The sequence below is a fragment of the Diospyros lotus genome, chromosome 6, assembly GCF_014633365.1.
Source record: "Diospyros lotus cultivar Yz01 chromosome 6, ASM1463336v1, whole genome shotgun sequence".
In the NCBI taxonomy this organism is placed as follows: Eukaryota; Viridiplantae; Streptophyta; class Magnoliopsida; order Ericales; family Ebenaceae; genus Diospyros; species Diospyros lotus.
The window spans coordinates 9078052-9092395 of NC_068343.1; the positions used below are offsets into that span (position 1 = coordinate 9078052).

Genomic DNA, 14344 nt, shown 5'->3' on the forward strand with positions numbered 1-14344 from the left:
ATATTGTTTATACGCACACATTACAAGTAAAAAGACACAAAAGTAATACCTTTTAAAAATATTACTCACTTTTTATACTGTAAATAAATAATCTTAATATTGCTTACTTTATTTATATTTAATGTGTAAATAATCACCCTTTTAAAAATTGTAACAGATTTTTTTGTACAATTTATCATTAACTGACACATTAACATGAAAATCAGTGACAAAATATCAAGTTAACACTTACATATATTAATTTGTTAATTTTGCCTTTATACTTGGTTGCAAATTGCAATGACCAAAAGATGCAAAAAAATAAGAAGACTACATTGGTTTGGCTTAACCCGAATTGAATCCAAACAAAATTATAAATCCTACGTTAGGGACCATGAAAAAGAAAGTCGTCAAAACTTGTGATCGATCATCACAAGGGAAGGGATATCAACGATTATTCTAAATTCTTTTTAATTTTTTAGCAAATAAAATGCTAACAAGAGTAACAAGTGATTTTTACATTTTACCTGTATAACCATAAAATCTAGCACAGAAGTCTAAACTAACACTATGCTAAATCCGTACATTCCTAAATATAGAAGCTATCTATTTCAATTCATTCATTCATTCTGGGGAATAACAGTTATACCGCGCACCCACCCACCCATCAATGACGCATAAATATTTGAAATCTATTATAATGAAATAGGAACTGGAAGGAGGGAAGGAAGGAAGATGCTGCTGCTGTGTGTGAGTGTGGAGAAAAGCCCAACTCCAGCTCTGGTCAATAAACACTCATTCCCTCCGTTTCTTAATTTCTTTCATCCTCTTATTAGGCTCTAGAAAGAATGTTGGCGGAGGGTGGGGGCTGTTTCACGGTCCCACCCATCTGTCACTCTCCCCTCTCTCACCCACCATTTCTTGCTTTGCTACAAAAATGATTATTCCCTCACCCTTAGAATCCTCACACAGATGACTAAGCGATGCATATCCACCCCCATAACCAATATTTCTTTGGAAAAACCTTATTCTTAAAATAAAATAAAATAATTCTTTCGGTGTGTGATATAACATAACCCCTGTATTATTACATAGCCACAATTCACTTTAATGCGCTTTCTTTTATAGATTAAAACTGTATACAAAAATTCAACTCATACAGCGATACCCAATTTGATTTAGAGACACGACAGCTGCATAAGCCAGGCTAATATAAGTTTTGGATACCTATATTGGGATTTCCATTTACTTTTTACAATGAAATTATCCCCAAAATTCGAACTCATAATTTTTTAATTACAAAAAGTTAATTTTATGTTACCACCAAGACTCTCCCCCTTGAATCTAAGTTGTTATTCATTGTTAAGCAGCAATAGAAATTGACCCCATCGAATTTACAAGCAGCATGTTGACTGGCATTGGATGACAATAAAAATGGCAGCATTTGGAAAGAGCTGAACAATCAGGTCAGAGTTGGGGCACATGGGGACTACATAGCCAAATTTGAGACAACATCTGCAACACAGTTGAATTTCAATTGCTTGTGTTCAAGTTAAGAGCTATCTAAAAGTAAAAGCCTCAACCAATAAATCCAGGCTCGGAAAGCAGTGTCCATGATGGCCTCGTTGAGGCTATCAATACATTCCCAAGTCCCAAGCCTTCCCCAGACTTCTCAACACCCAGCAATAATAATGAAGCAAAAGGGAAAAACTGGAAAGCAGAAAGCAAGAGATATGATGAAAACTGAATGCAGAAGAGACGGCCGTGGCCCCCGTCTGTTCAAACTCCAAAGTAATTCTCCAAACCCATTAGTGAATAAAACATCAAAGTTCAACTGTGGTAGTACCATGGAGAGAGAGGGGGGGGGGGGGGGGGGGGGGGGAGAGAGAGATGGAGAACAAGGGGTTCACGTTATCAAGCACAGAATCACGAGAGTAAAGACGCTGAATGATTAACATATTAGTCAATCAGGAGTTTCTACAGCAATGAACTGAAAACTAAGGTATCTACCTATTTGAGATATTTGAGATTCTGTTCCCAACAATTTGGTGTTCAAAAGTTGAACTCTCTCTCTCTCTCTCTCTCTCTCTCCCACGCACGCACAACACGCATTCAGTATAGGTTGTATGACTTGGTTCACACATGTTTTGGAAATTAGGATGCTCAGCTCTATTATCATTCGGTAAATAGATAACAAACCACCAGTAGAAAAAAAAAGTTAAGAAAATAAACCATTAATAAATAAATTTGAGACCAAAGAGAAGTTAAAACACACAAGTTACATAAAATAGTGTGAAGTTTCAAGTTCACATTCTAGGGAAATGAGAAATTGCTCAAGCATGGAAATAATTAAACTATTGTAGTACAATCCCAAACTACAATTATCAATAAGGATCTGAACCTTCCTAGGCTTTGTTGAATCACCAAAAATTCCTGAACAGGACAAAAGATGGCACAGATCAGACACCAATATCGCAGTGGATAGGGATGCATTTACACAGGAATAGTCAAGATAAAAACAGTAGCATGAACAAGTTAAATCACATAAAAAAAAAAAGGTCCTGGCACATAAAATATTCTTTAGAAGATATATTTCCAACGTTTTAATACGAATTCTAGACCAAAATTCAATAGCTCCTCTATTTTGTAGCCAACCCTATCTAGCGGGATTAAGACCTGTGATGATAATGACGATGAAATGTATTTCAAATGCAAATTTCCAACATTTACTTAACCAGTTCATCCAACAAGAAACTGAAGCAATTGTCAACAACTACCTAATTAATCTCACAATCTGCATCTTCAAAACAAAATAAGGAGGATGCCAATAAGATTATGATCATAACTGATCTAGCTTTTCAGTTTTTCATGTTATATACTTACCTAGCAACTTAATGCTATCTTTGAAACATAAATACTCAACATAACAAAAATGAAGTTTACTTGCTTAGGACTGTGTTTGACAACTAGCAATTTACAAGTGCTAGGCATCAACTTATTAAACTGCAATATAGATGCCACATCCATCAAAGTCTAGTAGCTATTGGGAATCAAAAAAGAATGCTAGGGTCCCACAACATGTCAAGAAGCCATTTTTGGCCCAAAGAACCATTATAATGTTTGGGCCCCTGCTCTTTTGAAATGACAATTTATTTGTTTGAGGAATCTCGGGGATCTAGGTTTAACCTAGAGTTTTGAGTGGAAATTGGAAGAGAGAGAGAATTCAGAAGAACAGAGGAAGAGAGAAAGAATAGGGAGAACAGAGAATACGTAGGGAGAAAATGAGAGAGACTTCAAATAACTTCTTGATAATTGATTGATAATCTCCGCACTGTGATATATCTTTATATATAAAGCTATCCGACAGTTTACAAAACAGTTACCACTACTTTTCTAATACTTCATAACTGTAAATAATATTCCACTACAAATAATTGTTCCTAACTATAAATAATAACTGCAATTAAACTACAATTTCTGTTATATTTACTATTATATCCTTGGGTCATGACAAGGATCTACTAGCATGCACCAATTTTGACTTTACTGATACAAGCTATAGGTTTTAACCATAGGTCATACATAATATATGTCAAGCAACGGTTCTGAATCTTTCATGTGATTTCTATTCAATTTAAAGTACAATTATTAGAAGCTTAAAAGCTTATATACTGTTAAAGTCAAATATGAAATTTAGAAATATCTACTTAAAGATTCTAGAGTTGAGTTTCAGAAACGTAATGAAGCCCTTGGTCTTCTCTATTCTACTCCTTTTTCTCATCCTTATCTTCACAAGAACCAAAAATAGTATTCCAAATACTATCATAGCTCATAGCTTGCAAAACTGCATTTTGTTACCCCAAGTTTAACTATAGAAACTCCAAAATTACCCATCCTCTTCAAACTTAATAGATTAAATGAGGAAAGCTCAACAAGCATGGACTTTTAAAACTGAACGAATTTAACTCAATTACTGCAAGCAAGCTCCCAGCCAGTGTAAAAGTCGTTGAGTCTCTTAATGAGGGTCCTTGTTAGAATCCATGTAAAATCCACTCAGTAGGATTAAGGTTGCTTGTTGCAGTTTTTGTTGTTTTGCGTACAAGCTGCCACTCCCGAAACCTACCTAGTTTGAGTTGTACTCTAGAAACCCCACAACTTTTTATCCAACTCTTAATCTTCTAATTCTATAGTACTTTCCAAAAGTAAACACCACAAACCAAATGTAGGTGGCTTTCTCATTAGTTTCCTAGATACTGTTCTACGTGATCATAACAGGAGTTTGTACAAAAGTAATAATGGGAACCCCTATAGTAAAAGCTAACATCATTGATAGGATTTCTACATCAGGTGCATCTAAGATGGCCAATAGTAGTTTCAGATATAAAAACTCGTCATGTGAGTCATGCTTGTGATGCTTACAAGCATCCGGACATCTACAGTTTCAAATTAGTGAACTTCATAATATCTGCATGGAAAAAAGTAGTTTATGACACACACTCATTTATTACAAGTCATATTTGTGCACACCCAGACGAAATATGATTTCACAGAGTATAAATTCCACAAGCAATGACAACCAAGTGGTAATGGAATATAACTAAGATTAAGATAACTAAACTAGGCAGCCAGTGATGATGACAAATGTGAAACGGATATAGCTACAGAAACTAGCTACACGTGTGTTTCTTAATTCTAACTGTTTTCCATGGCTGAATTTCCCATATATCCAAAGTACTTGAAATTTTAATGATTTCTAGAGGCATATGTGCAAGCATGCATGATGTTCATTTCAATGTCCTTGATGATGAAAATATGTCTTTCCATGCATGAATGTTAATATGGTTATGTAAGTCAAGCAAGAAAAGAGAAAATAAGAAATGAGATCATACACAATAAGGTTAGAATGACACATATCAAAGATAAAATGTGATAATCACAATTAAAATGATTTCGACATGTGAGAGGAAGACCAATAGAAAATGTGAGGCAAGTGAATAAACTAGAAGTTGAGAGAGAGAGAGAGAGAGAGAGTCATGGATAGGAAAAGATGCAGGTTTAGAATTCATACACCCAACACCACATGGTGGGATTTAGGTTTGTGATTGTTGTTGTTTTCTGTGCGTAAATTATTTCAATAATCAATGAAGTGTGCATTTAGGAAACATTTATTAAGGAGAAAAAAAAAGTAAAAGAGAAGAAGAAGATAATCAAAAACTGCCCATGATGCAGAGGAAACTACCCATAGAATGAGAGGAATCAGTTGTTTCTCAAATTCAATGCATGGGTAACAAAATATTTTGCATAATTTTAATAATTTAACCTTAAGTCCTTTTTCTTTTTCATGGTGAGATGCCCTTCCCCACGGTAATGGAATGCCCATACAAAATACACCAAAAATGCCAACAGCTGCCCACAAAGTGCGAGTATCAATTAATCCTATGAGAAACAAACTAAGAATATCTAATCCTCTCAATTTCCACTAAACTGCCCCATGTTAATGTTATTCAAATTCAAATCAAAGATCACCATGATCATATCACAAGACTAAATCCTATTAGGTAGAGTCAGCTATACTAATCCTTGCTCTCCAATCATCTTCATCAATAATCATATGTTCAGCAGGACTACTATATTACATGTCCCATCTCATGGTTTCTGTTGGATCTTGCCCTCTCGGGACCCAATCCCATGATCCTTTAACGGGAAATCACAAGGAAACTCCAATCAATTTATTTCAAAACTACATTTTTAATTTCAGTTCATTTTCATTTATCTAATTGTATGTGGAATTTAATCTTGTTTCAAAATAAACCAGTTAAGAAAGACCTGCACAGTTAGGTCCATCACGCAACTATCTTTAATTTACTTAGCCTATTTACTTTATTTTTCTTATTCGAGGTTTACCAGGCTTAATTATCACCTTAGATCCTTCAGTTAACAATCAAACTCTATGGGTACAATAATTTTATTTAATTATTACTCAAATCTCAACAATTTGTGTTTCAAGATGTAACTGTCGACAGTTCCATATCATCAGTCGACAATTCACACTCTACTACAACCTCAACCTACTCACTCAATCAGTCAACTAATGGTACCCCTACAGTACTAGCAATTAATTTCTTAGGGTTTGGCTCACTACCTGTCAACTGCTTAGGGCTAGTGGTTGACTACTCCTAGAGAACTATCAATCCATGCTCAACTATCAATTGGACATATTCACTTCCTTCGTAATCCACCCTCAAGGCTACTAATTGTTGACGATTTACAAGCGTCAGTCGACATTTTAGGCTCTCTACTTATTTCCGATGGACAAAGAGAGTTTCTTGAATAACAAAACTGATGAATGGTTAGGAATAATCCAACAAGCTGATGATTGACAGTTCATCATAATCCAACAAGCTGATGATTCACTTCTTTGGTAATCCACCCTCAAGGCCATTCATCATAATCATCAGTTTCGTTATTCAAGAAACTCTCTTTGTCTAGTGTTTCTGATTCAAATGTTTTCCTTTGGCATAATCGTCTTGGTCATCCAAACTTTACTTATTTGAAGTACTTGTACCCAGATTTATTTCTCAATAAAGATGTTTCTTCTTTCATTTGTGAGCACTGTATCTTTACTAAACAATCTTGCAAACATCATCCAAGCCACTCTTACCATGCCTCCAAACCTTTCATCTCATTCACAGTGACATTTGGAGGCCAGCTCGTGTGCCAAACATTACTGGAGCTCGCTAGTTCATTACTTTCATACATGACCATCTCCGTGTGCACTGGACTTAGCTCCTAAAGAAAAATCCAAAACCAACACCATTTTCAAGCAATTCCAAAAACTTACTACCAATTTATTTCAATCATCTATTCAAATTCTTCATTCTAACAATGGGAAGGAGTACTTCACCCACGAATTAAATGCCTACCTTACTGAACATGGCATTTTTCATCAAAGCTCCTGCCCCTATTCTCCTCAACAAAATGGTATTGTCGAGTGAAAAAATCGTCATATTCTTGAAGTTGCCCGCTCCCTTATGTCCACTACCAATGTTCCAAACCATTTTTGAGGGGAAGTTGTGCTCATTGCTACCTCTCCGTTGTTTAAACCAAGAGTTTCCTTCAGTTCATCTCTTTGATTCCCTTCCACCCAAAATATTCGAGTGCATGATATTTGTCCATAATCCTTGTCTTACTTGCAGAAAACTCGATTCCAACACTTATAAATGTATCTTCCTTGACTGCTCTCCCACTCAAAAAGGGTACAAGTGTTACTGCCCTAATTCCAAACAATTTTCCTATGATACCACATTTCTAGAAGATTAACCCTTCTTCCCCAATGCTTCACTTCAAGGGGAGAGCTCAACTGAAGATCATCATTGGGATCCACCTATCTCCCTTCCAATTTCTCTTTCGTTGCCTAATCCCACATCGCAAGACCTCTCTGTCTAATAATTTGAAATTGATCCCAGAATGGTGACTGGTCAAAGGGAAGAAACTAGAAAATCATCTCAAGAGGAGTTTATAGTCTACTCTAGGAGACCATGAGTTCCTTAGTAACACATACCACCAAACTCGAAGCCAAATCCAATGGAAGACGCATAGCTTAGGGAAGGTAAGTGTATAGTTGATGATCTTGACATACCTATTGCCCTAAGAAAAGGAGTAAGGTCTTGTACTCAGTATCCCATATCCAGCTATCTTACTTACTCTAAGCTCTCCCTGAAATTCAGGGCATTCACTCCAAGACTAGACCATGTAAAGATTCCTAACAATGTTCGCCCTTCAGGATCAAAAGTGGAAGGCAGTTGTAATGGAGGAAATGATAACTCTAAATGAGAACAAGACTCGGGAAATTGTTCCACTACTTGACGAGAAGAAGGCCATGGGGGAAAAAGGTCGTGGGGTGTAAGTGGGTCTTTACTACAAAATTGAATGCTAATGAAAAATAGACATATAGAAGACAAGACAGGTTGCTCAAGGGTATACTCAAACCTATGGTATGGATTACGAGGAAACATTTGCTCCTATTGCCAAGTTAAATTCTATTAGAGTCCTTATCTCTCTCACTGCCAATCTGGATTGGGATTAACACCAGATGGATATAAAGAATGCATTTTTGAATGGAAACTTAAAAGAAGCAGTATATATGAGACCCCTTCCTAGGCTTCAAGAGGATAGAGCATGCATGGTGTGTAAACTGAGAAAGTCCTTGTATGCACTGAAACAATCTCCTGGAGTGTGGTTTACTCGATTTAGTACAACTATGAAGCAATTTGGTTACACTCAAAGTTAGGCTGACCATACCCTGTAAAAAGGTCTAAAGATGAGAAAAGGACCATTCTTATCGTTGTCTATGTAGATGATATGGGGATTACGGGGGATGACACGCAAGAAATCATCAGGCTCAAGGATCAATTGCAGGCAAAATTCAAAGTAAAAGACCTCATGCACCTACAATACTTTCTTGGGAAGGAAATTGCTAGGAGTAAAAAGGGCATCTTTATTTCCCAAAGGAAGTACACCCTGGATCTACTGAAGGAGATAGGGAAACTGGGATGCAAACCTACAAGGACCCCCTTAGACTAAAATTGGAAGCATAAGATTACCGAAGAGGTTCCACTAGTTGAAAGAGAGAGATATCAACATCTTGTGGGGAAACTAATTTACTTATCTCTCACTAGACCTGATATTGCTTATTGTGTCAATGTGGTGAGTCAATTCATGCATGTTCTTACAAAGAGACATTTTGAAGCAGTGAGTTAGCTTCTTCGCTACTTAAAGAGTACTCCGAGAAAGGGTTTACTATTTAGGAAAAATGACCAACAAGGTGTTGAGTGTTACGCAGATGCAGATTGGGCAGATTCAGTTGAAGACATGAAATCAACTACTGGGTATTACACAAGAGTATGGGGAAATGTGGTGACCTAGATAAGCAAGAAACACACAGTATTTGTAAGAAGTAGTGCCAAGGCTGAATACAGAGCAATCGCTCAAAGGGTGTGGGAATTAATCTGGATTAGTAAGTTGTTGCAAGACCTATCTATTCCAATGGAAGAGCCTATAAAACTATACAGTGATAGTAAATTTGCCATCAGCATAGTTCATAATCCTATTCAACATGACAAGTTAAAGCATGTGAGGATTGACAAAAACTTTTATAAATCAGAGATCAACAACGGAACATTCACCTTGCACTGCATTCCAACAAAGCGGCAGGAAGCTGATCCCTTTACAAAAGCCTTGCCAAAGCCAGACTTTGAAGCAAATGTTAACAAGCTAGGAATTATAGACATCTATTCACCAGCTTAAAGAGGAGTGTTAGAAGATCGATAGTATCAAACTCAAATTGGAAAGGATTTTCAAATATTTCCTTTTGCATTGTTTCCTTTTCATAGTTGATTCCTCTTTCAAATTGTTTCCTAGATTAGAGATTTTGTAGCTTTCTTAATTTGCCCTTCCCTTAGCCTATATATTGTTCTCTTCCCTATGGGTTGTACTATCGAAGAATACATTCTTGCAATAAATATAGAGATTTCAAATTTAGTTAATCCAAATCTATAAAGTATATTAGATAAATGCTTTAATAAGCCCTAGACTTGGAGAAATTATCATGGATCAATCTCTTAACAAATGGTGGCGGAAAAAGTATGATCTGAGATCCTGAATCCAATCAAAAACTATAATTGATAAAAACAAAAATTGTGTCGCAAAAGAGTAAAAACAAATGCTAAATTTGAAAAGTTCACTTCACCAATAACCCGCAGCATGAGATGTAATGATGTTGTATACCTTCAGAATAAAAAAATAAAAAAACTCCACCAGGGTGTATTTTGCAGAGAAAATACAACAAAAATAAACAATTTCAGTAATTTTTAAATCAAGTATGTTCATTTGAAATGCCAGCTGACTGGTTAGCTAGTTTCAATCACCAGATTGAGGCTCAATTATGACATGAGTTTCAGTCAGGAGTACAACATTGTCAATAGATATATAATCATTCCTTTCCTGAAACAATAATTCACAAAATCAGACAGATTAAAATGTGTGCCTATGATGGTGCATGGTTATTAACGAACGATTCAGGCCTATAACTGCAACCACAGTGCCACCCCCATTCTCCATACAGCTTATTGGTATATCTTTTGGGGAACGGCAGGATGTTGGTAAGTTATACAGCAACTGTACAGACTAACTGATCCGGGGACTCAGGAAGTGAATCAATTGGGAAGGTCATGACAAGTAAACGAAATTTGGCATATGAGGCAGAAACATTTTAGAATGTTAAAAGGTAGAAATAGTCATTTAAAAACTTAGTTGGATCCTAAAGCCCAATTTAAAAGATAGTGGAGATAATCATAGCAATGGCCTTAATTTAAGAGAGCAACGTAAGTAAGGAAATCAAAAATTCGAAATTCAGTCCACAACTTTCCAAATTCAGAGTGAGGAACCTTTTGTAGAACTCCGTGGCATATCGAAACCCATTGTAGCAAACGAACCACATCAACACCAGCACCAGAGTGTCTAAAATTGATAAGAAAACCATAACTTCATTTCAAATTATCGTTGCTTGGTTAATCAGTCACCAAAAAAAAAAAATTGCAAGTTCTTGCAATGATTCACAATATCAAACTCAGTTAGCGGGGCAACAGCCCAAAGGGATCTGCACAATTTTGAGACCGGGCAGATCTGTTGAGCCCTAAAATTCAAACAAACAATAAATCGAGAAACGACCAAATCAATCAAGATGAGGATACTGAAGAGAAAACGCTCCCACCAATCTAACATGTATAAACCAAAAGTGACGTTGTAGAGATAGACCTTGCGCTGAACCCAATTCATTTCGCTTCGAAAATCTGTTAAGAGAGCGAAATTGAGTACGGCGAGACAAGACAATTATACATGTAAACGCTAATTACCCTTTCCACCGACGGGGAGAATATGCTGAGTTCCCCTTACCTTCCTTTTGTCCGGCGAGAGATCTACCCACTACCCAGGACCCTGCAAGTTACCCACTACCCCTTGATTTGCCGCCTTTAGAATACCGCTCAACGGGGCTATCATCGGCCTTCGAGGCTTCTCCCGGTCTTCTGCCTAGCTAGATGGGAAGATTCAATGTAGAGCGTGACAAATATTAGTGTACGGCTAAAGAGTTACAAATATAGAAATATAATTATATGCATTTTTATATATTAATATAAGATCAATTAAAATATAATGCTTAATCAAAAATAAAATTAAAATATATATATTTCCTCGAACTACTACACTTATTAGCTAAATGAAAAAATATTGAAAGGTAGAGGTATTTAAAAAAATCTTGAAATATATAAATGAGTAAATAAAAATATTTTAAAAATTAGGAAGACGAATAAATATATATTTTATAGATAAAAAATAATAATGAGAGGAGAGAGAGGGGCAGAGAAATGAAGGTTTTTTTTTTTTTTAATTTGGAAACTATAATTTGAGAATAAATTGTAACATACGTAATATGTGTGCAAGATTAATAAAGAATTCGAATTCACTCCTTGTATAGTTATTGTGAATTAGATTCGGATTTATCTTTGTTGTCGAAAATTGTAAAATTGAACACCAGAAACCTCCTCAAGAGAGGCATCCCAAGACTAATAAAGAATTTCATAAATAAAAATTATTTTTTTTAATATTGAGTTTAATACTAAGATCAAACTAAAATTAATTTTAACAAATTTTTAAATTGATGACTATCTTGGAACATCTTTGATTTTGGATATGACAAGGTTTTAGATTTAGTCCAATTAGGTTTTATAATTTATATTGGAATTTAAATACCCTTAATTTCGTTAATAAAAGTATCGTTTAGGAGTGTTAACAAAAATCAGTGTACTGTGAAAACCGACCAGATCGAATCGAACCAGACCGAACCGATTGATTTTTTTATTTTTGCAATAAAAAATAATTTAGACGTTGTATAAATCACGCGGTTCACGATTCGTACAGTTGGTAATTCTATTTAAAACCGAACCGCCTAAGAAAATAAGAAAAAAAATTATTATTATAAAAGCCACCCCCAATAGCCCCTTCCCCCACCCACGCAACCTTAATCGACACTCCAATCCCTAAAATGTTGTATGTTTAATTACACTATTTTGTCTTTATTTTTGTGCTCCTATTTATTTTACCTTCAATTATCTTTATTTATCAATATTTGTATATTTATTTATTATTTTTAAATAACATTTTTAGTGATTTTAAAACTCATTTATACCAGATTTTCAAATCACGATAAATTGCACCAAATTAGACCGCAAATGCAGTGCGGTTTGGCCACACGCAATCTAATTTGGTTAGAAAATCGTACTAACAGTTTAGTATGCTAAAAATGGTTAAGACCAATCAAATCGCAGTGCGCATATTCCTAGTATGGTTGATGCAAAATAATAGTTAATTTTTATATTCAAATTTACTTGTTAGTTTTAATTTAAAAAATAAAATATAAGACTAAACTCAATGATGTTTGTATTTTAAAAATAAAAAATAATTTTATGATGGACCAACTGACATTCCACTTAAATGACTATAAAACAATTGCAAATAATTAAATTCATTAAGTTTAATATTTAGATTAAATGCAACTATAATTTTTTATAAAATTTCTTAAAAACAAAATAAAAATTAATTATTAATATCAAACATAATATGTTAAATAATATTATAATTATAACATTGTTTTAAAATGTTTGATTAACTCCATTATTAAAAATAATTAAACGCAAAATAGGACACTAATTTTTTTGTTTAAAAATTAATTAAACCAAATTAATATAAAAAAATTCAAATCAAATTGACAAATTCAGTCAATTCGAGTCGATTAATTCCCCAGAATTTCACACACTTCCGAAGATAAATAACTCCCACTATTAATTTTAACCTCCAAAATAGCGGGGGTTATGTTCACCATCGGGTGAACAAAATCGCATTCTAGATTTGTTCCAAAAGGTAAAATCGCTCACCCTAGCCCGATAGGAATGTGAGGGGAGGTTAATCATGGTGACTCAGCCAACCAACAACAGCTAGACCAGTGCACACTGCGCACAAGGAGCCCCCTCATTTGAGAGATTGCTCCCACACTGTCGCTGGTGAAATTCGATCCTGGGTCATTTGTTCCAACTTTACTGCTGCTGACCAACTGAGCTGTCCATGCGGGCAAATCGCACTCTAGATTAGATGTATGGTGGGACCCCTAAGTCATGTACCAAAGCGGGTAAAATTAATAAATAGTAACTGAAGTTTAAAGTTGTAATTATTTGCTCACTCAACTTTAAATTGTAACCATTTACTCACTCAACTTTACTTATCGTTAACCATCCATTACTCGTTATAATTCCGTTAAATATTATAAATGAAAAATACTAATGGAATTTGACGTGGCTAACGAAATCTGACGTGGCATTTAACAAACACTCATTGAACTTTAAAAATACTAATTACTCACTAAATTTTGCTCAGCGTTAACCACCTATCACCCCGTTACATCACTGTTTGATCTTGAAACATATTAAAAACTTTTTATATGCTTTTAAGATCACTTACTTTTCAAACAAAAAGTCAAAAATTAAATTAATAATTTAAATTAAAAAAATTATTGATGCAAATCAAAAGTAAACAAAAAATCTATTTAAATTTTTTTATCTTCATTACGAACAACAAAATTCACAAAAAAAAGTATTCAATAATGAAACCAAAAGCCAAAAACTAATTACAAAAATCGTATTTATAAGAAAATGATATCATATGTATTTTTTTATATAGAAGAAATATGATTTTTGTAATTAATTTTTGGCTCTTGATCTCATTATTGAATACTTTTTTTTGTGAATTTCGTTATTCGTAATGGAGATAAAAAAATTTAAATAGATTTTTTTTTTTATTTTTTATTTGCTTCAATAATTTTTTAAATTTAAATTATTAGTTTAATTTTTGACTTTTGGTTTGAAAAGTAAGTGATTTTAAATGCATATAAAAAGTTTTTAATATGTTTCAAGATCAAACGGTCATGTAACCGGTGTTTTTAAAGATCAAACGGTGATGTAACGGGGTGATAGATGGTTAACGTTGAGCAAAATTCAGTGAGTAATTAGTTACATTTTTAAAGTTCAGTAAGTGTTTGTTAAATTTACTTTTGCCACGTCAGATTCCATTAGCCACGTCAGATTCCGTTAGTATTTTCCGTTTATAATATTTAACGGAGTTATAACGAGTGATGGATGGTTAACAATAAGTAAAGTTGAGTGAGTAAATTGTTACAATTTAAAGTTGAGTGAGCAAATAATTACAACTTTAAAATTCAGTGACTATTTATTAATTTTACCCGCAATTTCACAAGCAT

General features: G+C 34.3%; 1 protein-coding gene across 1 annotated transcript; it reads right to left on the reverse strand.

Moving 5' to 3' along the window:
- Positions 1–2239: 2239 nt before the first annotated feature.
- LOC127804091 (uncharacterized) lies at positions 2240–11105 on the reverse strand. The gene is made up of 4 exons (XM_052340822.1): positions 10933–11105; positions 10731–10829; positions 10425–10497; positions 2240–2412 (listed from the first exon to the last, which is right to left on the reverse strand). Exons 2-4 carry the CDS (start codon positions 10813–10815, stop codon positions 2400–2402), a joined length of 171 nt encoding a protein of 56 aa, XP_052196782.1. The 5' UTR covers positions 10816–10829; positions 10933–11105; the 3' UTR covers positions 2240–2399.
- Positions 11106–14344: the final 3239 nt, after the last annotated feature.